Genomic DNA, 22,492 nt, shown 5'->3' on the forward strand with positions numbered 1-22,492 from the left:
TGGTATGCCACATAAACGGTTCTTGGAAGGTGCATCCCCCCCAGGATTTTAACCACAGGGCTCTGCGGGCCGAGTTTAGTAGTGCCGTGGTCCTAGAGGATATTCTGACAGTTTCTGCTGAAGCATCTGCCAAGAAAGCTGCCGCTCTAGTTAGTGTGGGGATGGTTTTAATTAGTTCCTCCCTGGGCGTGTCGTTCTCAAATAGATCTTGCAGCTGGGTTAGCCAGATTAGCAAGGTTCGGGCTGTGCAGGTGGAAGCAATAGCCGGATTTAGGTTTGCCGCCCCTGCTTCCCATGCCCTTTTTCAGGAGAGCTTCTATTTTCTTGTCCATGGGGTCGCTGAGGGTACCTGCGTCATCAAAAGCCAAGTCCGATTTGTTCGTGATTTTTGCCAGAGAGGCATCCACCTTGGGGCATTTAGCCCAGGTTTTGGTGTCTGCTTCTGCAAACGGGTATCTGCGTTTGATTGTGGCGGGGATGAAAAGCTTTTTCTCTGGGTCTTCCCATTCCTTTTTGACTATGTCTTTAAGTGTTTGGTGTACCGGGAACGTTCTTGGCTTCTTGGGCTGGAGCCCTTTGTACGTTCTGTCATGTATAGTGAGTTCTGCGGTTTTCTGTTCTTTAATGGCTAGAGTGTCAGTGATGGCTTTGAGAAGACTGTCCGTGTCCTCAGAAGGAAACAGGTTGCAGTCTGTCGTGTCATCTTCCTCCTCTGAGTCTGAACAGATACCGTCTTCTGATTCAGATCGTTCAGATTCATCTGAATCCACCTCTTGTTCTGCCTGTACCTTGTTCTCCCTCAGAATGTGTGTTCCGCTGGTAGATGGGATACTGGCCTGAGCGACACTTGCTGGCGTTTCTAATTTTTCGATAGCTGAGCGTAGTGGTGCCATGGTGCTCCGAATTTCTTTCTTAAAAGAATTGAGCATGTCTTTCAAAAATCCCTGTGATTCTTTTGCCACCATTTTGTCTAAGCATTTCTGACACAGGGGCTTTTTCCAATCTGGGGAAAGCCTGTGGCTGCATGAGGCACATGTTTTGCCTTTAGCCTTCCTTTCCTCAGGGGTCTTTGCCTGCAAGTGAGCATAAAAAAAACCCTGTGAGATAGGTGGTCAAAAAAAAAAAAAAAAAACGCCTGTAGATAGGCAGTAAAGAGGTAAAGACAGAGATAATTCAAGAATATTCTGGCTTACCTTGGAGCTGTCCTGATTTGCAGGATCTGCAGGGCAGGGTGGGGAAGCGTCAGACATGATCAGCCACCAGGATCCTCTGCTTAGAGGCCTTTTTATCTGCTTCCTGCATAAGCTCCGGCCCCGCCCCCGGCTGACCCCGTGCAGGTTGGTGGACACACCTGCACATGCCGCTGTATTGTAGAGTAATTGTGCTGGTAGTGAAGGGTAGCATTAAACAAATTTGCTATTTGTATTCTGTTTTCTGTCTCTGTTTTTTTTTTTTTTTTTTTTTTTTTTAAAACTTCCCGCCCCTAGGTGTCCCTGCTCTATCTCCGCAGTGGATAGACTACGGAAAAATGGCCGCCAACCCGGAAGCGGAACTTCCTCGGCGCCATCTTGGTACACCCCCGACTTCCTGTAGCGGCCTGTGGCGGTGAGGACGCTGCTGCGCCGCCCGGAGAGCAGCGGATTCGTTTGGGGGGACAGCCGCAGCCACCAGGGACCTAATTGGAAGGTACAAAACCCTCCCTGCTAGACCCTCTGCTGCTGAGGTTTTCGGCGGCGGTCGGCGGCGGTGGGGGGGGGGGCGCCCATCTATGCATGTATCCATCCCCCCTGGCGGGCTCCAGATTCTGCGGAAAGCCAGAGGGGGGTGTTTGCAGAAGCATACACAGGTCTAAACAGCGGCATGGGGTGGGGATGACAGAGTCCTCCTGCAGCCTGGGGGGGATGATTGCAGACCCCTCAGTAGGGGCGAAATCTCAGGCTTTGAGCAATGTTGCCCAGTGCTGCGCCTGCTCGCCCTCCCAAAGCCCCTTGGGCTGTATGGGATGCTGGCAGGGGGTCTCCTGCAACAAGCACAGAGACAGGTGAGAATAAAATAACAAACGTATTTGCAGCTCCTGTGGGTCCGGAGGAAACACAAACAACTGAGGCACACAGGTAAGAGTGTGAAATTTATAATGGTGGACTAATGTGTTTCCTGTTTTAGGGAGGAGGAGCCTATCTCTCGGATGCTGCCCTGGAAGACGATTCGAGAAAAAAAACTTTTTATATATTTTGCTTTTAAAATGTAATTAAGAGTTTTGGGGTCTTTTTGACCCAAAATCTCTCAGAAATAAGGATGGCGGGTCCTTTTTATTATTACAAGGGATGCTTACATTCCTTGTAATAGGAATAAAAGTGACCAAAAATAAATAAATGGGATGTGTAAAAAAATAAATAGGATTTAAAAAAAAAAAAAAAAAAAAAAAAAAAAAAAAAGCAGCCCTGTGCTTGCATGCAGAAGTGAACGTGAGGTATCGCCGCAAACAGAGCGAGAGCAATACTAAACGCAAGACCTCCTCTGTAACTCTAAACAGGTAACCTGTAAAAATGTTTACAGTGTCGCCTATGGAGATTTTTTTTTTTTTTTTTTTTAGGTACCATAGTTTGTCGTCATTCCACGAGTGTGCGCAGTTTTAAAGCATGACATGTTAGGTATCCATTTACACAGTGTAACATCTTGTATATTTTACAAAAAATAGTGTCATCTATGGTGCTTTTTCACATAAAAATGTATTAAAGTGATTTTTTCCAAAAAAAAAAAAAATTGTGTTTGAAAAGACTGTTGAGCAAATACTGTGCGACATATAATATTGCAGCGATCACCATTTTATTCTGTTAAAAAAAAAAAAAAAACACAAAAAACAAAAAAACACACACACACAATATATAATGTTTGGGGGTTCTGAGTAATTTTCTAGTAAAGAATATGGATTTAAACCTTTAAACAAAAAAGTTCCAGAAAAAGTCTGATCTTTAAGTGGATAATAATATAGCTCTGCATGGTCCTACAAGTCACTGCACAGCAAATGCTACTGTGCAGTGACATGAACGAAGTATCATGTAACGTTTCATAAAAAATAAATAAATAAATAAAAAAAGGAAGCTGCGTGACGCAATAAAACATGAAATCACACCACATCCTGCTGCATGGCTCGGCAGCCCAAAATGCTTTGCAGGCTGCAGCAGTTTGAGCTGAAGGGCAGTGAATGGGCCCCAATGCAGACCGGTCACTGCTGCTCTCCCCTTGTGCAGGGTGACTGGTCTTGTAAACGACCCCTGTAGTGAAAGAAGCTGTTGGGTCCTACCCACCGCTCTACTCTGTACAGGTTATGGGCAACACAGTGATTTGCCTTCAAGCAAACCTTGTTGCATTTATTCACATGCTACTCAAACTCTTGTATGGACCTCACAGCAAAGTTAACCCCCCTCTAAGAACAAGCCAATGTCATTTATTACACAAAAGATGGAAACATTTTATTTCTTGTATCTATCTTCCCAAGAACACTTTTACCACTAAGCCAGCAATCCATGACAGATTGGTCAGCAGCTTCTCTTACCAGCCTCATCTCCGGTATCAGGTCAATCTTCGGCCTCTTCTTGTGCTCCACACAAATCTTGTAGTTGACCTGTGGAAGCTCCAGATAGCCCAGACCCAGTCCGACCTGCAGGACAAAACAGGAGATGTTTGGAAGGACACAAAACAACCTTTATTTGCGTTATGGGTTAGTTCAAGTCTTTATAATTTTGTTCTTAAAATCAGTGGTCTCCAAACTTTTTAAACAAAGAGCCAGTTTTCTGTCCTTCAGACTTGAGGGCCAGTGACCCACTATGACCAGTGGGAGTAGAAAGTGTCTTGGTGGTCAGTGGTAAAAAAAAATAATAATAAAAAAAAAATATATATATATATTTTGTTTTGCTCCAATGTGCTCCATTGTTGGTGTTATGGGAGCAATAGTCCATCTTTGACGTCAATGGCAGGAATAGTGTTCCAATGTTTATATCAGTGGATGGAAGTATGGCCCATCATTGGTGCCAGTGATAGGAATAGGGCCCCACTGTTGTCGTCAATAAGGGGAATTAGGCCCCACTGTTGGGGTCAGTGGAAAGACTGGTGCCTCATCAGTGTCAGTAGGAGTAAATAATGCCTTGTATCAATGAGAAAAATAGTGCCCCAAGGGCTTCATAAAAGGGAAGCAAAGGGCTGCATTCAGCCCTTGGGCCACAGTTTGGAGACCACTTCTTTAGATGAAGTTACCTAAAACCTGTATTTAAACTGTGTTACCACATACCAGCTGAAATCAGGCTTGCAGGAGGCAGTTTGTTGAAAACTGGTGACAGAACATAGGTTGGAATCACTACATTGGATACAAATACACTATTGTCAAAAGTATGGGGACACCTGCCTTTACACGCACATGAACTTTACTGGCATCCCAGTCTTAGTTTGTAGGGTTCAATATTGAGTTGCCCCACACTTTCTACCTATAACAGTTTCAACTCTTCTGGGAAGGCTGTCCACAAGGTTTAGGAGTGTGTCTATGGGAATGTTTGACCATTCTTTCAAAAGTGCATATGTGAGGTCAGGCGCTGATGTTGGATGAGAAGGCCTGGCTCGCTGTCTCCACTCTAATTTATCCAAAAGGTGTTCTATTGGGTTGAGGTCAGGACTCTGTGCAGGCCAATCAAGTTACTCCACCCCAAACTCGCTCATCCATGTCTTTATGGACCTTGCTTTGTGCACTGGTCCAAATCATTTGGTGGAGGGGGGATTATGGTGAGAGGTTGTTTTTCAGGGGTTGGCCCCTTAGTTCCAGCGAAGGGAACTCTGAAGGCGTCAGCATACCAAGACATTTTGGACAATTTCATGCTCTCAACTTTGTGGGAACAGTTTGGGGATGGCCCCTTCATGTTCCAACATGACTGCACACCAGTGCACAAAAGCAAGGTCCATAAAGACATGGATGAGCGAGTATGGATTTGAAGAACTTGACTGGCCTGCACAGAGTCCTGACCTCAACCCGATAAAACACCTTTAATGAATTAGAGCGGAGACTGCGAGCCAGGCCTTCTCATCCAACATCAGTGCCTGACCTCACAAATGCGCGTCTGGAGTCAAACATTCCCATAGACAGACTCAGTCTGTCTATGGTGTCCCAAAACGTTTGACGATATAGTGTATATTTATACCAAGGATGTTAATTACTTTAAGGCACAGAGTTGTTCTTATGTACCTTATAAAGTTTCGGTTTGGGAGTCTGGAAGTCATCGGGAACACAGGGTTTAATTTCCTCAGGCTGTCCACCCAGGACCTCCCAGAACCCTGGGGTCTCCTGCTCATCGGTCGGCTGTATGATCTCTGCCTTTCCTTTCCTCTCGTTCTTGTTAATCTTCTCAGCAAACAGCCTGAAAGAGATGATATTAAAACAGAAGTATCTTAATGAGGTAAGATCTGCAACAGTAGCCTTCTACTCGGATTACAGAGTTGCCTCTGAATGCTCCATCTACCACAGGCAAGACATGAGAAGCATATTTGCATATGCTCTGATCCCTCTATAGCAGGGATCCTCAAACTACGGCCCTCCAGCTGTTGCAGAACTACACATCCCATGAGGCATTGTAAAACTCTGACATTCACAGACATGACTAGGCATGATGGGAATTGTAGTTCCTGAACACCTGGAGGGCCGCAGTTTGAAGACCCCTGCTCTATAGCAAATCCCCAATCCCCCCTGGTAATTGATTCCCCAACATTGAATCGTCCAGAGAGAAAAGTTTGGAGAAAAACAAACACACGAACACTGTGAAAATCCTCCATTATGGGAGCACCCTATGATAAGTGTTTATTTTTCGTATTCATCCTATAACACAGAATCTATGGAGAAGCAGAGCTTTTACCTGGCTTTGGTAGTGCTGCTCAGCGTGGCTTGGGCTCCTCTCCAGATATAGATCTCCAGACCATTATCCAGGAGGTAGACAAACCTGTAACACGTGGAAACAGATCAGTGACACTCCTACTCTCCCAGGGGTGGGTCACAGATTTTATTTGGGGGGGGTGAAGGGAGTACAAACCGAGGATCCAGTGAGGAGGCCTTCAGTGGCATTGGCTCCAGGCGGATGTTCTTCTTGCCGTAAATTCGGTACAGCCTGCATATAAAAAGCAAATATTGGTGCAACTAATCAAGTCATACATTTAGCGAGATTGTTAGGCCTCATTCAAAGCATACACCCACATGGAGGGCCGCGTTTTGCCTGTACGGTAATGCACAAGTATTCCATACATCCACGTGCAGACAGTCGCATTCATGTCAACTAAGACACAGCAGCTACTCTCAATTTGGACATCCGTGTGGGTGCAGGTCCCCAATGCAGTGTGAATTTAGGGACACACATGTGCATTGATGTCAAATTGCAAGCAGCGGCTGTATTCGTGTAGCCCCTATGTCTCAGTTGACATGAATGAGACTGCTTGCAAGCGGATGCACTGAACCCCTGTGCAGGAAAAACACGGCCCTCACACGGGTGTACACTTAATCACTTCCATACCGGGCCAATTCTGACATTTCTCTCCTACATGTAAAAATCTGCTTTTTTTTTTGGTAGAAATATTACTCAAAACCCCCAAACATTATAAAGATTTTTTTTTAGCAGAGACCCTAGGGAATAAACTGGCGGTCATTGCAATTTTTTTATGTCATGTGGCATTTTTTCAAACGGGATTTTTTTTTTGGGGGGGGGGGGGGGGGACAAAATATTTACCCCAATTTTTTTGTATAATGTGAAAGATGATGTTATGCCAAGTAAATAGCTACAAAATATGCCATGCTTTAAAATTGTGCACACTTGTGGAATGGTGCCAAACTTCAGTACTTAAAAATCCCCATAGACGACGCTTTAAAATTGTTTACAAGTTACAAGTTTAGAGTTACAGAGGGGGTCTTGTGCTAGAATTATTGCTCTTGCTCTAATGTTTGCTGTGATACCTTACATATGTGTTTTGAACACCATTTACATATGCGGGCGCGACCTATGTATGCGCTCGCTTCTGCGTGTGAGCACGAGGGGATGGGGGCGCTTTAAAATGGAGTGTTTTTTTTTATTTTATTGTTTATTATATTTTTACACTTTCCCTTTAATTTTTTAATCACTTTTATTACTACTACAAGGAATGTAACCATCCCTTGTAATAGGAATAAGGCATGACAGGTCCTCTTTACAGGGAGATCTGGGGTCTATAAGTGCCCACATCTCTCCTCTATGCTGGAAAGCCTGAGATAAAAAAAGAAAAAAAAACACAACAGCAGTGTTTATAACTGCCGGCGCTGGAAGTGATGTCGCTGCTGGCCTCCAAGGTTCATAGAGATGGCTGAAGACCATCTGGTCTGAGGCCAACTCTATGGTAAACTGCCGGATTCATTCTCCAACTCACCGATCACTCCAGCAAGCCGGAAGAAACACCGCAGGGGAGGGGGGGTGGGGGTGCCCCGCCACCCGTAAAAGCAGTCTAGGGGCTAAAACAGCTGCTATGATGGCTTTTACTTTGCAGCGAATCGCCTGCTGGGAAAAAAAAAAAAAGATATCTGAATGATGCCTGCAGCTGCATCCATCATCCAGATATCTCCAGTCACAGTGTCACAGTCCAGGACATCCTACGGGCGGAAAGTGGTTAAGGAAGCCCCATGTGAACGAGACCTCAGACATAGCCCTTTCACACACACTTTGAACACATTAATAAGTTAATACCCTAGTAAATGACACCAACTATCAATTGCATCTATTCACGTCACATCTTCTATCTTTCACTTGTATTGTGATAAATACATTATTGATGCTGAACTTATTTGGTTCTCTGCTGCCCCCACCTGGTGATGTACTGTGCATCTTCTACAGTGTAGAATCCGCTGGCTGAGCCTCCCTCTATGTATGAGATTTCATTGTCAAACACCTGCAGGACCAAAACAAGGTCACAGATATATACAGAACGTGATTTATTTTATTTTTTCAGTTGGTGAATCTCATTTGTAATTCTGTCTCACCTGGCTGAACTCTTCGCTTTCATCTCCCATTTCCTCCCGGATGCTTCGGTTCTCAGCGCCCAAGTAATTGCGCAGATTGACAGCGTGGATGGCAGAACAGGCCTTCTTATCCAAGGTAGCCTCTTGGCCGATCCAGTAATAGATGTCCCAGTGTAGGCCTCCATTATCATCCAGGAATGTCTGCAGAAGAGCAACAATCAGGATTTATGTGAGAAATAAAAGACATTAAAATATTTATTTTATTTCCCTATTATCAGCAGTGGCGTCTCCAGCTTTCATATTTAGGGGGGGCACATGGGGGGACAGGGACAAAAGTAGGGGGGCAACTATAAAATGCAATTATATATATATATCCATCCTGGGGCCCTTTACTACGACCCCACAACAGCCCTTTCACATGTTCTGCAGTGAGATCCCTTCCTACTGTATTGGGGCCCCCCAGGGTGGCAGAAAACAAGAGATATATGTCACCAGCATACCAAGAAAATATAAGGATCCAAAGCAGTGGGAGAACTATCAGGGTTGCAAAGGTTGTCTTGCCACCGGGCCCTGGTGTTCTGCCACTGTGGGGTTCCCCAGCCTTCTCTTGCTGTCCTGCCCCTGCTATTGACAGCGCTGGTCTGGCATCTCTTGGAATTTACAGGCTGGTTCTCCTGTCCTAAGGATGGGAGAAATCGGTCTGTTTTTTCAGTAACTGAGAGTCCTGGTGGAGTCCTTCCTGCAACTCGCTCTTCTCCCTGCCAATGAGGATGCAGGGGAAGGAGCAGATCGGGCGGCTGTGGTCGTGTGAGCGCTCGCATTATGCAGTGTCAGCAAGCAGAGGGAGGGGGGAGGAATCACCCGCAGGAGCTGACTGGGGACTCTCTCCCTCTTAGACATTTTTTTTTTTACAAAAAAATCAAATTTTTTTTTTAATTGGGGGGGCACATGGTGGGGCACAGCATAATGTTTGGGGGGGGGGGGGTCAGGGCCCCCTCTGCCCCCCCCTAGGGACACCATTATCAGTGGCACAGAGATTCAGACTTTGCGCTTGCAGCAGTTGATCATCCATCCATCTGCACCCTTTCAGGACTGTGCCTCCACCACAGACCTTTGCAAGTATTCATTTTCAACTTTTCTTTGCAATTAAACCTTGTTGGAACTTTCTACGCCAGGGTGGTCCCGCTGTCTCCCTCCCTCCCTTCCCCAATTGTAGCTGGGGCCACCCCAACCTCACTGCATTTATAAAAAGGGAATGACAAGCTGAGGACAAAGAAGAAACACACAAGTTCCCTGTGGGCTGAGAAAATATGGTATGTGCACAACAAAAGCAAACTAACTGGTATTAAAGACTTACTCCTGGGACGAGTACTACTTAAAATGAACCCCACAGTAGCTGTAAGAGGATCAGTCACTAGGTTCCCAAAGATTATAAACGCTCCTATAGAAGTGTAGAACAGCTAAAAATAAGATGGCTGCACATCAATGGCGACCCTAGGGGGGGGGGGGGGGGGGGCCAGAGGGGGCCCTGACCCCCCCAACATTATGCTGGGCCCCACCAGTGACAGAACACCAGGGCCCGGTGGCAAGACAACCTTTGCAACCCTGATAGCTCTCCCACTGTTTTGGATCCTTATATTTTATATCTCTTGTTCTCTGTCACCCTGGGGGGGCCCCAGTAGGAAGGGAGCTCACTGCAGAACATGTGAAAGGGCCGTTGTGGGATCGTAGTAGAGGGGTAAAGGGCCCCAGGATAGAGATATATATATATATATATATATATATATATATATATATATATCTATATATATATCTATATCTATATAGAGATATAGATATATATATAGATATATATAGATAGAGAGATATATATATATATATATATATATATATATATATATATATATATATATAGATAGAGAGAGAGAGATATATATATATATATATATATATATATATATATATATATATACGCATTTTATATTGCCCCCCTATTTTTATCCCTGTCTCCCCATGTGCCCCCCCTAAATATGAAAGCTGGAGACGCCACTGCTGCACATTTGTTCAATTAATCCACAAATAAGTCAAATGATTGTACTTTTCAAAAAGTCCTGCCCAATGTATATTAAATAATCATCACTTTAAATTTCTCTACACCTATCACTTCCAAGACATCCCAACCTGCAAAAACTCATTTCGGGGAGGTGACGCTTCACACCGGCGCCAACCCTGTTGACTGGGCATACATCAGGGCACACAGCAGGGCATAGGGCACAGAGAGAGGCATGGGGCAAACAGCAGGGCACATCATGGGGCACACGTCAGGACATGGGGCACACAGCAGGGCACAGGGCACACAACAGGACATGGAGCACACAGCAAGGCATGGGGCACACAGTAGGGCACACAACAGTGTACAGCTCAGGGCATGGGGCACACAGGAGGGCACATCATGGGGCACACAACAGGACATGGGGCACACAGCAGGGCAGGGGGCACCCCTCTGGGCACAGGGCATACATCAGGACACAGGGCACACAGCAGGGCAGGGGGAACCCACACATCAGGACATGGGGCACACAACAGGGCACGCAGCAGGCATGGGGCACACATCTGGGCACAGGGAATATCATGGGGCATACATCAGGACACACAGCAAGACATGGAACACACAGCAGGGCATACAGCGGGGCATGGGGCACACAGCAGGGCACTATGCACACAGCAGGGCATGGGGCACACATCACAGCAAGATCCAAGGAGCTGCTGTTACATTACTCGCAGAGTAATGTGGGAAGCGGCTGTCATTACCTCTCGTGGCATGCTCCTTCCCAACGGTCCCTCCTCTCTTCTAGCCTGTATGAAGTGATGACAGATCTGGTCCCTGCAAAGCGGCAGTCATTCTACCTCTCGTGGCACGCTCCTCCCCGCCGACCCCTCTTTCCCTCCCGTCCAACTCAGAAGGAGCGTGCCATGAGAGGTCTCAGAACAGCATGGGGTGTGTCTCCAGATCCCTCGCTGTCCCACCCCCTCCCCTGGCCACAGACAGAAGACAGAGCAGCTCGAGCAGCTGCCACAGCCGTACTCAATTTGGCCGCACGGGTTGCTCTGTCTGTGGCTGAGTGACAGTCCCAGCTGGGAGATCGCCCGGCGCTCGCGTCAAGGAACCCGCAGTCAAATGCGGGAGACTCCCGCGACTCACGGGAGACTTGAGAAGTCTGACTTCCTCATTGGACAAAGTACACCACTGGGTCAGCACACATCCGCCTGACCACAGCTATCAAGGAGCTAACCAAGAGGCAGGCTGCTCTGACAGCTGCATTTTTCTCTGGCTATTAAAACTTGACAGAGACAAAGACCAGTAAAGCCCCGTACACACGATCGGACTTTCCGACGGGAAATGTGTGATGACAGGCTGTTGGTGGTAAATCCGACCGTGTGTATGATCCATCGGACAATTGTGGTTGGATTTTCCGTGGACAAATGTTGCCTAGCAGGTTTTAAAGTTTTCTGGAGACAAATGTGTGTTGTCGGATTTTCTGAGCATGTTCAAAGTACAAACACGCATGCTCGGAATCAAGGACGAGCCAGAAGCGGTCTTGTAAACAAGCATTCGTAATGGAGAATTAACATTCGTGACGCGGCAAATTATGAAATCTCGAAATGCAGCGCACAATTCTCTTCTTCTTTAATGGGATAATAATGAAGCTCCTTTGCTGATGATACTGATGGAGTTATTGCAAACAAATTTTCAAAGGCTTTTTTTTTTCTAGTGATATCAAGAATAATATTATTATGCTTTTTTATTTTCATTTGGGCAAGTTACCACAACACCATTATCCTGTAGTTTTTAAGATCAAAGCTACAACTATGTTGGTGTCCCTTGTCAGTTTTACGTTGTATTTTTTTAAAAATGTAACTGCCTACTCCCAAACTGTCATTTAAAGTAAAACACATCCAAGTATTATTCTACACAATTTTTTTATTGTGCATTAAAAAAAGAAAACAAAATTAGACATGCTATTTGCCAATAGAACTTAACCAAAAAGTGCATTCTATGCATCCAAAAATATAGAAAATATACCAAATCAAATCACTATTCATCCAAAAAAATAATGTCAAAGCAATAACTCCAAGGCCAATAATAAATAACACGTTTTCTCCTCCGATTCCACAATGTCTGGTTGACGAACGGCCGTTAAGAAATGAAAAGCGCTAAATGAAAAGCACAAATCAACACTCAAACTTCTACTAACAAGAAATTAGCAGAAGGAGCCCTTGCTGCAAAGGCCAGTTATAGGTTTACAGCGCTGTATTTCCATTTGAAACATATAGGTTGGGGTGGTTGCCATTTGTTTGTACTAAAAAAGGAGGTGATTCTTCCCAATTCTTCGACCACAAGTGTAAAGAGCATTCCTCCCACTGACCATCACACAAATGTATCAAAAGTTATAGGAATATAGGAATTATTTGGCAGGGATTCCATATATTTCAAGGGTTCCTCTGTGTTGAAAAGGTTAAGAAAGGCTTCTCTAGAAAGATGAGAGAGTACATGTAGTACATTGTCCCAATGAAGAGATAGATGTAAAGAAATGTAACCACTTGCCGTCCGCCGCATAGCAGTTTCACTGCTACAGGACAGTTTTCCTGTGCAGAATCACGAATATCTATGTGATTCTGCACTTCCGCCTGCAGGGGGCACACACGCACTGCCGGAGGGCCGCTTTTGCTGTGAATATTCACAGCAGAAGCCGATCTGCGGGTGCCGGGCACTGTATGTCTGCTGGGGAGGGGGGGGTTGAAGAGGAATGGATTTTGTGTTCATGCAAACCAGGGAACAAAATTGATCCCTTCCCTTAGCAAAACGCACCTAACACAGTACAAAAAACACTGGCTAGGCACACATTAAACCCTCTGATTGCCCTAGATGTTTAACCCTTTTTCAGCCAGTGTCGTTGGTACAGTGGCAGGGCATATTTTTAGCATTCTGGTCATGAAGGGGGGTAAATCTTCCAGAGGTCAAGTGGTTAAAGTGATGCTTCTCCAGAAACCTTACAGAGTGTTCTGCCTCTGGCACCATGGTAAATAGACTAACACTCTCACCTTCAGTACAATGTAGCAGTCAGCCTCATAAAACTTCCCATGCAAAGCTTCGTCCACCAAAATCGGGATAAAGTTTTCAATCTGCCAGACGGTGATGCCGGGAATCTGGCCGACGTCCTCCGTGAAGAACTCAGAGTAATCCAGCTGAGGCTTTTCTAGGCCCTGATCCCATCGGCGGGCCTTTAGGTCTGTGTATTTCATGTCACCGTTCTCCTGCAGGCAGAGAATAATATAAAATGCTGTATATCGATGGAAGACTGCGAATGTCCGGCGGACACAAAACACAGGCTACTTAAATGTAACATTTTACAGAAGATCACATATCCAATAATAAAAGATACATCCAAGGTCTTATCTCAGAAGAATGTGTAGTTTATCATTTGTGCAAAGTATCTGCTAGTTTGCATAAAAGCGTACAGAGAGAAATGTGAATTTCTACAACATTATCCAAGGCTCACAAACAATCATTTAATCAGCATTGTCTACTTTGTCTCCATTTGACATTTTTTTTTTATTATCATATTTATTCATTTTCAAAAATTCTCTTACAAACATTAAAAGCAGAAAAAATTATCTTCCAAAAATGGTTTTATATAAATCTGCCCCCCTCCCCCTTTTTCTCCTTCCCCCTTTCTCTCCTTCCTGTTTTCTTCTTTTGCCCTGGTATCCTTTCCCTATGCTATCCATTCCCTTTTCCTCCATTTCGATCTCTTCAGCATATTTCCTCGTTCTTTTAAATACGGTCCAGCTTTCCCACTCACTACATCGCAGTTGTTCCATTTTGTATCTAGATTCTACTTTTTTCATCCAGTCACCTATTACCGGACCCTCTTGTTTCTGCCAGTGTAGTGGTATTAGACTTTTAGCAGCGTTTAATAAATGTGGTATCAGAGTTTTTTTATAATGTTTTATTGGGGTCTCCGTACCATGGAATACGCATACCCATGGATCTTCGGGTATTTCTATTTTATAATTTCCTTAAATCAGAGAGAACACTTCTTTCCTGTATAATATGGCCAAACGTGGGCCATATTTCCTATAGTATCACAACCTCGCCAGCAGTTCAGTGATTTTCCTATTTGATATTTGTGAATTTTATCTGGGGTTATGTACCATCTAGACATGTACTATTCGTTTAGTTCCAAATTACAAATTTAGACAAAATTAGTTAAAATCGAAAATATCAGAATTTTAAAATTTTTCCGAATATTCGAAAATTCAAAAATCTGAAATTAAAATAATAACTTAACTATTACTAACTATTAAATTATAGGTATAGGAATTTCCTTTCAAATTTGGTTGTTAGTGACGTTAACGAATACGAATTTATCCAAAGTTACGAATTATCCTTAATAACAAATGCCGCATCTAAACGAATGGAATGAATAATAATAAATAATAATAAAAAAAAGTATTGTTTTGTTCTGTTCCATTTGTTTAGATACGGCATTCTTTATTTTGGATAATTCATAACTTCAGATAAATTTGTATTTATTACGTTCACTAACAGCCAAATTTGAAAGGAAATTCCAATACCCATCATTTATTTGGTTAGTTATTTCAAATTTTTGGATTTTCAAAAAAAAAAACCAAAAACCCAAAACCCAAAAAACAAAAAACAAAAAACAAAAAAAAAAAAACACAAATGAAACGAAAAAACGAACAATTTTTTCAGCAGTGCACATGTTGAGTACCATCTGGACAAACACTTATAATTAATTTCTGTAGTGTATGTCCACTGCAGGATTATGTACCATTTTTAAAATTCTTCTTAGTTGCAATCCATTAACCCGTGTTCCCAGTTCCTTTTCCCATTTTTTGATGTATGGCGATTTTTCCGTTCAGGCTAACATCTGTAAGATTTTATAGATTCGGGATATCCCGTGTCTAGAATTTTTAGATGTACACAGCTGTTCTAGCGGCAATAAATTTCTCCAGATCTTACTGGTTGCAGTAACAAGGTCGTAAAATGCCTCAACTGAAAATACCGCCATTCATCGATCACTATCCATTCTTTTTGTGCTTTAAATCCTGTAATGTGAGCAATTCCCCATTTTCCATTATATCTTTCAAATGTGCATCTCCTTTTCTTATCCATTCCCCAAATAATCTCCCTTTGCCTGGTGGAAAATAACTTGTGTCCCTTAATGAGATTAATGGAGAGTTAAACTTCCAATTAGCTCTATGTGTTGAGTCCCAAATTAAAAATAACTTCTAGTGTGAATTCATGTGCATCTGTGTCCAGCTCTCTATATTGTGGGGGGATCCAAACAATTTTGTCCAACGGTGTACTATTTAAAGTTTTCTCTGTTTGCACCCATTTTTTTTTCATTTATTTCTTTAGTCCATTCTAGAACCCCCTTGCTGTTTATTTTTACTTAAAGAGGAAGTAAACCCTGAAGGGTTTTACTTCCTCTTTGTTTCCCTGCAAAGGTAAAGCATAATGGGCTACTATGCATCGTATAGTAGCCCATTATGTGTCACTTACCTGACACAGAAGCCTGCGATGTCACCGCTGTCCTCTCTTTCACGAAGCATCCATCTTCCTTCCGGGTATCGCGGCCTCGGCGCTGTGATTGGCCGGAGCTGCGATAACGTCCACTAACGACACGATCACCATTTGAAACGGCACACTCAGTGCGCCGTATACATCGGTGCCAGTCTTTTGCAAATATCTCCTAAACCGTGTAGGTTTAGGAGATATTTCTTGCACCTACAGGCAAGCCTTAATCTAGGCTTACCTGTAGGTAAAAGTGGTCTGTAAGGGTTTACAACCACTTTAATTCAGAGTACCGTATTCTCAGTTTTCTGTTCTGCCAGATGTATTTTAGTATAAGTGCTTTCAACACTCTAAAATATGTTTGAGGTAAGGAAATTGGCAACATTTGAAATGTATCCATTTGACATTTTAATCTCCTCACCTGAATCTTCTTATTTTTTTCCTCTGTCACATCAGACATTCCCTTTAGCACTTGTTTAGCCTGGTCATCCTGGGTGGAGTCCTTTCTGCGCCGCAGACGCATTCTCCTGGCCGAAGGGTCTTTTGGGGTGCTGCCTGAAAAGCGATGGCACAATTTTAGGCAGAAAGTATTGTAATCACAGATAACACCGCTATTTAGCATTTCATCACTATAACTGCACTCAGAGTGACAGTGCCTTCTGAAATCCCACCAGCTTGCCCCAGAAAGATATACGTATGTTTCTATCCTTGCCCACCATTGTCATCTCCCCACTGTATAAATGAGCAGGGCTTGTGGGTATGGGGAAGAATGGGACCTTCCCATAGAGATAACAGGAAAACCAGTGAAATGCTAAAAATCCAAAGCCAAAAAATCCGAGCGTGGGACCATGTGTTTTGTGAAGAGCAAGGAGGAAAGGGGCGTCGAGACATGACCTGGGGTCTATAAGGTTTGGAGCGCTTACATCTGGAGGACCCAGGAAGCACAGCGGTAGCGGTCCTAATCCTGGCATATAAACGAACAGATAGTACAAAGTAGTATGTCAGCATGACTGCGATTGTTTTTTGAGAAAAAGGAATGTTTGGCAGCCATAAACCCATTAAGATACTTGTGCCTGCAGTTGGCCTTTAAAATAGCAATACAACAGATTCATATGCCAGATTTCATATCTTTAAAATACATTTTTTACATTTTATCAGTCCTGACCACAATGACAAAAGAAAGAAAATATAGATCAAACCATTATGTATTTAGTGTAAGTCATTGTTAGAATTGCAGTATACCCCATGATGTTTGCACACCTATCACTCTGCACAGCAGGTGGTGGCATAGTGGTCGTAACTGTTTGCTCTGCACAGCAAGTCTAAGTTGTTTTACCTGGGACCACATAATGTACAGTTGTGCACATAAGTTTACATACCTTGGCAGAATTTATGATTTTTTGGCCATTTTCCAGAGAATATGAATGATTACAAACTTTTTTCACTCATGGTTAGTGTTTGTAAGAAGCCATTATCAACTGTGTTACTACTCTTTTTAAATCATAACGGCAACAGAAACTACCCAAATGACCCTCATCAAAAGTTTACATACCGCAGTTCTTAATACTGTGTTTTGCCCCCCTTTAACATCAATGAAAAGCTTGAAGTATTTTGTGGTATTTGTGGATGAGGCTCTTTATCTTCTCAGATGGTAAAGCTGCCCATTCCTCTTGGCAGAAAGCCTCCAGTTCCTGTAAATTCTTGGGCTGTCTTGCATGAACTGCACGTTTTGAGATCTCCCCGGAGTGGCTCAATGATGTTGAGGTCAGGAGACTGAGATGGCCACTCCAGAACCTTCATTGTCATGTTGGAATGTCCAAGTACGTCCCATGTGCAGCTTCCTGGCTGATGAATGCAAATGTTCCTCCAGTATTTTTGATAAGATACTGCATTCATCTTGCCATCAATTTTGACCAAATTTCCTGTGCCTTTGTTGCTCGCACATCCCCAAAACATCAGCGATCCACCTCTGTGTTTCACAGTAGGAATGGTGTACCTTTCATCATAGGACTTGTTGACTCCTCTCCAAATGTAGCATTTATGGTTGTGGCCAAATAGCAAAATTTTGGTCTCATCACTCCAAATGACTTTGTGCCGGAAGGTTTGAGGCTTGTCTCTGTGCTGTTTGAGGTATTGTATACTTTGTGGTATTTGTGTAGTAATGGCTTTCTTCTGGTGACTCGACCATGCAGCCCATCTTTCTTCAAGTGCCTCCTTATTGTGCATCTTGAAACAGCCACACCGCATGTTTTCAGAGAGTCCTGTATTTCACCTGAAGTTATTTGTGGGTTTTATTTGCATCCCGACACAATTTTCCTGGCAGTTGTGGCTGAAATTTCAGTTGGTCTACCTGACCGTGGTTTGGTTTCAACAAAACCCCTCATTTTCCACTTCTTGATTAGAGTTTGAATACTGCTGATTGGCATTCTCAATTACTTGGATATTTTTTTATATCCCTTTCCTGTTTTATACAGTTCAACTACCTTTTCCCGCAGATCCTTTGACAATTCTTTTGCTTTCTCCATGACTCAGAATCCAGAAACGTCAGTGCAGCACTGGATGAAAGATGCAAGGGTCTGTCAGGAGTCCAGAAACTCATTGACCTTTTATACACACACTAATTACAAGATCAAACAGATCACAGGTGAGGATGGTTACCTTTAATAGCCATTCAACCCCCTTTGTGTCAACTTGTGTGCATGTTATCAGGCCAAAATCACCAGGGTATGTAAACTTTTGATCAGGGTAATTTGGGTAGTTTCTGTTGTCATTATGATTTAAAAAGAGTAAACACAGTTGATTGATAATAAATGGCTTCAGCCAAACACTAATCATGAGTGAAAGAAAAGTTTGTGTCATCATTCATATTCTCCCAAAAATGGAAAAGAAATCATAAATGCCTGCCAGAGTATGTAAACTTATGAGCACAAATATACATACACTACAGACAGATGATACCATAGAAGGGTCACCTTTTCCTCCATTGTCTTTTGCTTTTAACATAATCAAAAAAGAAAGTAAACGTTTCAAAGCTAACCACACACGTTACAACCCGATTGTACAACCTAGATCCTCAAGATCAGGGGTCTCCAAAGTCCAAACCCTGGCCTGTGGGCCACATTCGGCCCACTTGTATGTTTTTTCTCTCTGGCCCGCAGCTCATTCAGACACTGCCAACACTGCAAACACAGCACTGCTGGTCTGCTTGCTTTTCTAAATCCCTGCTGTTGTCAGCAGAAAGTCCTAGCAAACAGCAGACAAAGCTGCTCCCCCCCACCTCCTCTCAGTCTGTCAGAACGTGCTGTGGATCGGTTGCTAGGACTGCCGCCATCCTAGCAACTAAAGACATCATCAGTGCAGCACTTCCCATCTCCCGCCTGTTTATATTAGCAATCTTTTCCGCACTCAGACTGCTTGTGTAGCAGCAAACGGGAGCTGGGAGGTGCAGGAGACCTGTACTGTGCCATTATTGTGACAGCAATGTAAGAAGCAAATGGGGGCAATATGCTGGACATAAATGTGCAAGGAGGCTCCGATGGGGACAAGAACCAACCTGACTGGGCAAAAATTAAATTGTCTAGGTGGGTCTTTAAATGACAGCTTTGTTAAACCTGGAGAAGATTTTACAATCAGATTGCAATATGCATTGCCAGTATAAGTAAATGAACTGGACTAGGCAAAGAAAATGTTCAGTGGAGATTAAAAATCAATTAGAAATGGATTTGGCCATTTTTTTTTTTTACTATATCAAAGTTTTAGCAAGGATTGGCTGGTGCTCACCCAACTCACCCCCAGCTGCGGCAGCAGCTGCGACAGTGGCTGGAGAGGCTCCTGCCAGCCGCAGCTGGTTCTGCAGGGAAAAATCAATATTGTAGTATTCCGATGTGCGGTCAGCTGGTTTGGGGGGCATCACTAGACTTGGATTCTCTCTTACATCAAGGACCTATGTTGGAAGATAAGAAACAAAAAGAGAAGACTGGTGTTATACTCGCTCTTATTTGGCAACAGTTAAAGAATTGTGAGGGGGTACCCCTATATTCTTTGACATACTGGTATGAGCTATGTTTGCCTGCCATTTGTCTGTATTTTTGTATTTCTTACTTGAAAAAGTTAATAAAAATCCATTGAAAAGAATTGGGAGGGGGTAAAAAAAAAAAAGAAGAAGGAAGGAGAAGAAAAAAGGAGGGAGGAAACATAGGAAGCAGGGAAGGAGTGAAAGAATGAAAGACAGAAGGGAGGAACTGGAAGGAAAGGAGGGGAAGGAAAAGAGGGGAAGGAAAAGAGGGGAAGGAAAAGAGGGGAAGGAAAAGAGGGGAAGGAAAAGAGGGGAAGGAAAAGAGGGGAAGGAAAAGAGGGGAAGGAAAAAAGGAAAAGAGGGGAAGGAAAAGAGGGGGACAAAAAAAAAGAAAAAAAAAAAAAGAGAAAAAGGGGAGTAGAGGAAGAGAAAGCAAGTGAGTGCAGGGCTGTGTGTGTGTGTGTGTGTGTGTGTGTGTGTGTGTGTGTGTGTGTGTGTGTGTGTGTGTGTGTGTGTGGTGATTGGGGAAGCAAGTTACAGAACTAGCAGTGCACTGAGGTTCGCGTTCCCAGTTCACAACAGCAATATTGTTCTCATGCCACGGAAAGTGTGCCCGAGAACATTCCTTTACATATTGCAGTCATCAGGTGGTTTAAAGCATTGTGCAGACTGACTTCACTGAAGTACTAAGTACATGAAATGAACCCCCAGGTAATGCTTCCCTGGCAAAGATATGCAAAAAAGCCTCCTTGAGGAGACTTCTAGGTAAATGCCATTTTTACAAGTGGGTCACTAAGTGAATGTCTCACTTGCTGCCATTGGCTATGAAGTGTTGCCCAATTTCCCTGTAATGGTGCACAGTACTGCAGTGAAGTCTATTAAAAGAGAAGTATGCCATGATACAAAGCAGGAGAACAGAAGGTCCTGCCAGCACATCAGTCATGACACCCACCTCTAAGTCTGGCAGGAAGTGGACAGTTTCTGGCAGGGTCACCAGGCGGTTTTTATTTAGGACCAACTTGCGCAATTTTCCACATCTGGAAACAAGAAATAACATTTTACTAGTATAAAAAATGATTCAAAGACATCAGAAAAAAGGGGAGAATGCTGCCTGCACCCAAAGCCAAGTTAACCACCTCCACCACCCACTGCAAGACCCACACCCAGGGGTAAACAATGCACTCTAACCCGGCTGATGCTCAAGCCCGACCACCCTACTCTTCAGGCTGCTTCCATACACTATACACAAACTAGAACATTGCCAATGCTAACCTATGTATTTTAAATACCATCAGACCGGGGACTACACAACTTTAAGAAGTTTCCTTTACAGCCTCCTTAGTGTCATGATCCAGGTGCCATGACACCCCCGCATCCTCCTTACCTGCACAGGCTTTCTGGGATCAGTTCCAGGTTATTGTTAGAAGCCATGAACTCCTCCAGGCTACCAAGTTTTCCTATTCCTGAGGGGATGCCATCAAAGTCCAGCTTGTTGGAATTCAGGTAAAGCTTCTTCAGCTTGGACAGCTTGCAAATAGCAGACTGGAAACAGAGAACAGACAGAAAATAAGCATACACAAAACTAAAAGCAGTACTGGCTTTCCACTCCAGTGACCTGCAACACAACATAAAAACTCAACATTTAAAGCTCATTCACAACACAGTGTTTGCTTTAACGCATGCAGAACTCAAGTGCGTGGACATGTGAATACTTGCATATTATGCTCCCCTAGCCACCCCTTTATGCTTTCCTCCTCTCCAGCAATACAATGTCTACACTCCCCACCTCCACCGCCTTGATTCATTTTCGGTCGGTTGTCTTCTGAATTTGCTATTGGGTGGCCAATGATAACTCCTGCACATGCACACTGGAGTTACATTGCCACAGCACAAAGAAAAAAAAACTGCTAGGATCAAGAAAAAAAAAAACAAAAAACAATTCTACCCCCCCTAGCAATATTTGCTTACGCAGATAGCCTTTTGTGCTGTGCAGGTGTTTAAAGCATTGCTGGGTAGAATGCATTGCTTATGTACCACCCTTTTTTCTCTGTAATACCTCCTAATCTCCAGTAACCTGGCATTCTGCGACTTGTTTTTGCTAAGCTTCTGAGATATATAATATAATATATACACATACAATTACTGTGTCCTACAATGACAGAGGGGTTGGAGTAAAGAACCACAGCAGGGAATCAGCTATCTGGGGCATCAAATAAGACAGCAAATATCCAGCACACTGCCTGCTTGACATGCAAGAAAAAAAACTTCTTTCACATGTTGCTTTGATTTTCAGCCTTTGTCAGATGCTTCAGAGCCACTTTAAGAAATGGTGGGTTAAGAGATGGAGCAGGTTACTTACCGGCAGTGAGGTCAGCTGATTGCGGGACAAGTTGAGGGTCTCTAGCTGAGCCCATTGGTCAATACACAGGGATAGTTCATCGATCTGGTTGCTGCTTAGGTTCAGGCGCTTCAAGTTGGCAAGTGTGTACAGGCACTCAGGAACCCGACTCAGGTCATTCATTGACAGGTCCACATCTGGAAGGGAAGGAAAAGCAAACATGAAATCAAGTATGCAAATTGGCTATGAAAAAACATAGGGCCTGTGTCGAGGGGCTTTTGTTCACATTAGGTGGGTTTTGCATTCCTATACAGCTTGCAGCAGGTCAAATGCAGGTCAGAAGATGATCAACTGCAGGTCAAATGCACCAGTCAATAAATTCTGAATGATCTCACAAGTGTCTCAAACAGGCGCCATCGACACAAAGCCAAGGCCTTCAAAGTTACCTAATCCTTTTTTTTTCTACCCATAACATAATTGATTGCATGTTTCCTTTGTGTTACTCTGGCCAAAAAAAAAAACATC

General features: G+C 43.6%; 1 protein-coding gene across 2 annotated transcripts in view; it reads right to left on the bottom strand.

Moving 5' to 3' along the window:
* The window catches only part of FLII (FLII actin remodeling protein), a 77,017-nt gene that overhangs the window by 18,242 nt on the left and 36,283 nt on the right, over positions 1-22,492 (bottom strand). Inside the window, exons 8-19 of one of the 2 annotated variants that reach the window (XM_073636378.1) lie at positions 21,989-22,164; positions 21,014-21,171; positions 20,582-20,666; positions 19,404-19,557; positions 16,036-16,169; positions 13,115-13,327; positions 8,033-8,212; positions 7,859-7,941; positions 6,069-6,143; positions 5,895-5,978; positions 5,231-5,402; positions 3,557-3,661 (exon numbers count right to left, since the gene is read on the bottom strand). In XM_073636378.1, the coding sequence (XP_073492479.1) occupies positions 3,557-3,661; positions 5,231-5,402; positions 5,895-5,978; positions 6,069-6,143; positions 7,859-7,941; positions 8,033-8,212; positions 13,115-13,327; positions 16,036-16,169; positions 19,404-19,557; positions 20,582-20,666; positions 21,014-21,171; positions 21,989-22,164 (1,619 nt within the window). Of the gene's footprint in view, positions 1-3,556; positions 3,662-5,230; positions 5,403-5,894; positions 5,979-6,068; positions 6,144-7,858; positions 7,942-8,032; positions 8,213-13,114; positions 13,328-16,035; positions 16,170-19,394; positions 19,558-20,581; positions 20,667-21,013; positions 21,172-21,988; positions 22,165-22,492 lie in introns of both variants that reach the window. The other variant, XM_073636377.1, reaches the window with a different exon arrangement.

Source organism: Aquarana catesbeiana, linkage group LG06, assembly GCF_042186555.1.
Source record: "Aquarana catesbeiana isolate 2022-GZ linkage group LG06, ASM4218655v1, whole genome shotgun sequence".
NCBI lineage: Eukaryota > Metazoa > Chordata > Amphibia > Anura > Ranidae > Aquarana > Aquarana catesbeiana.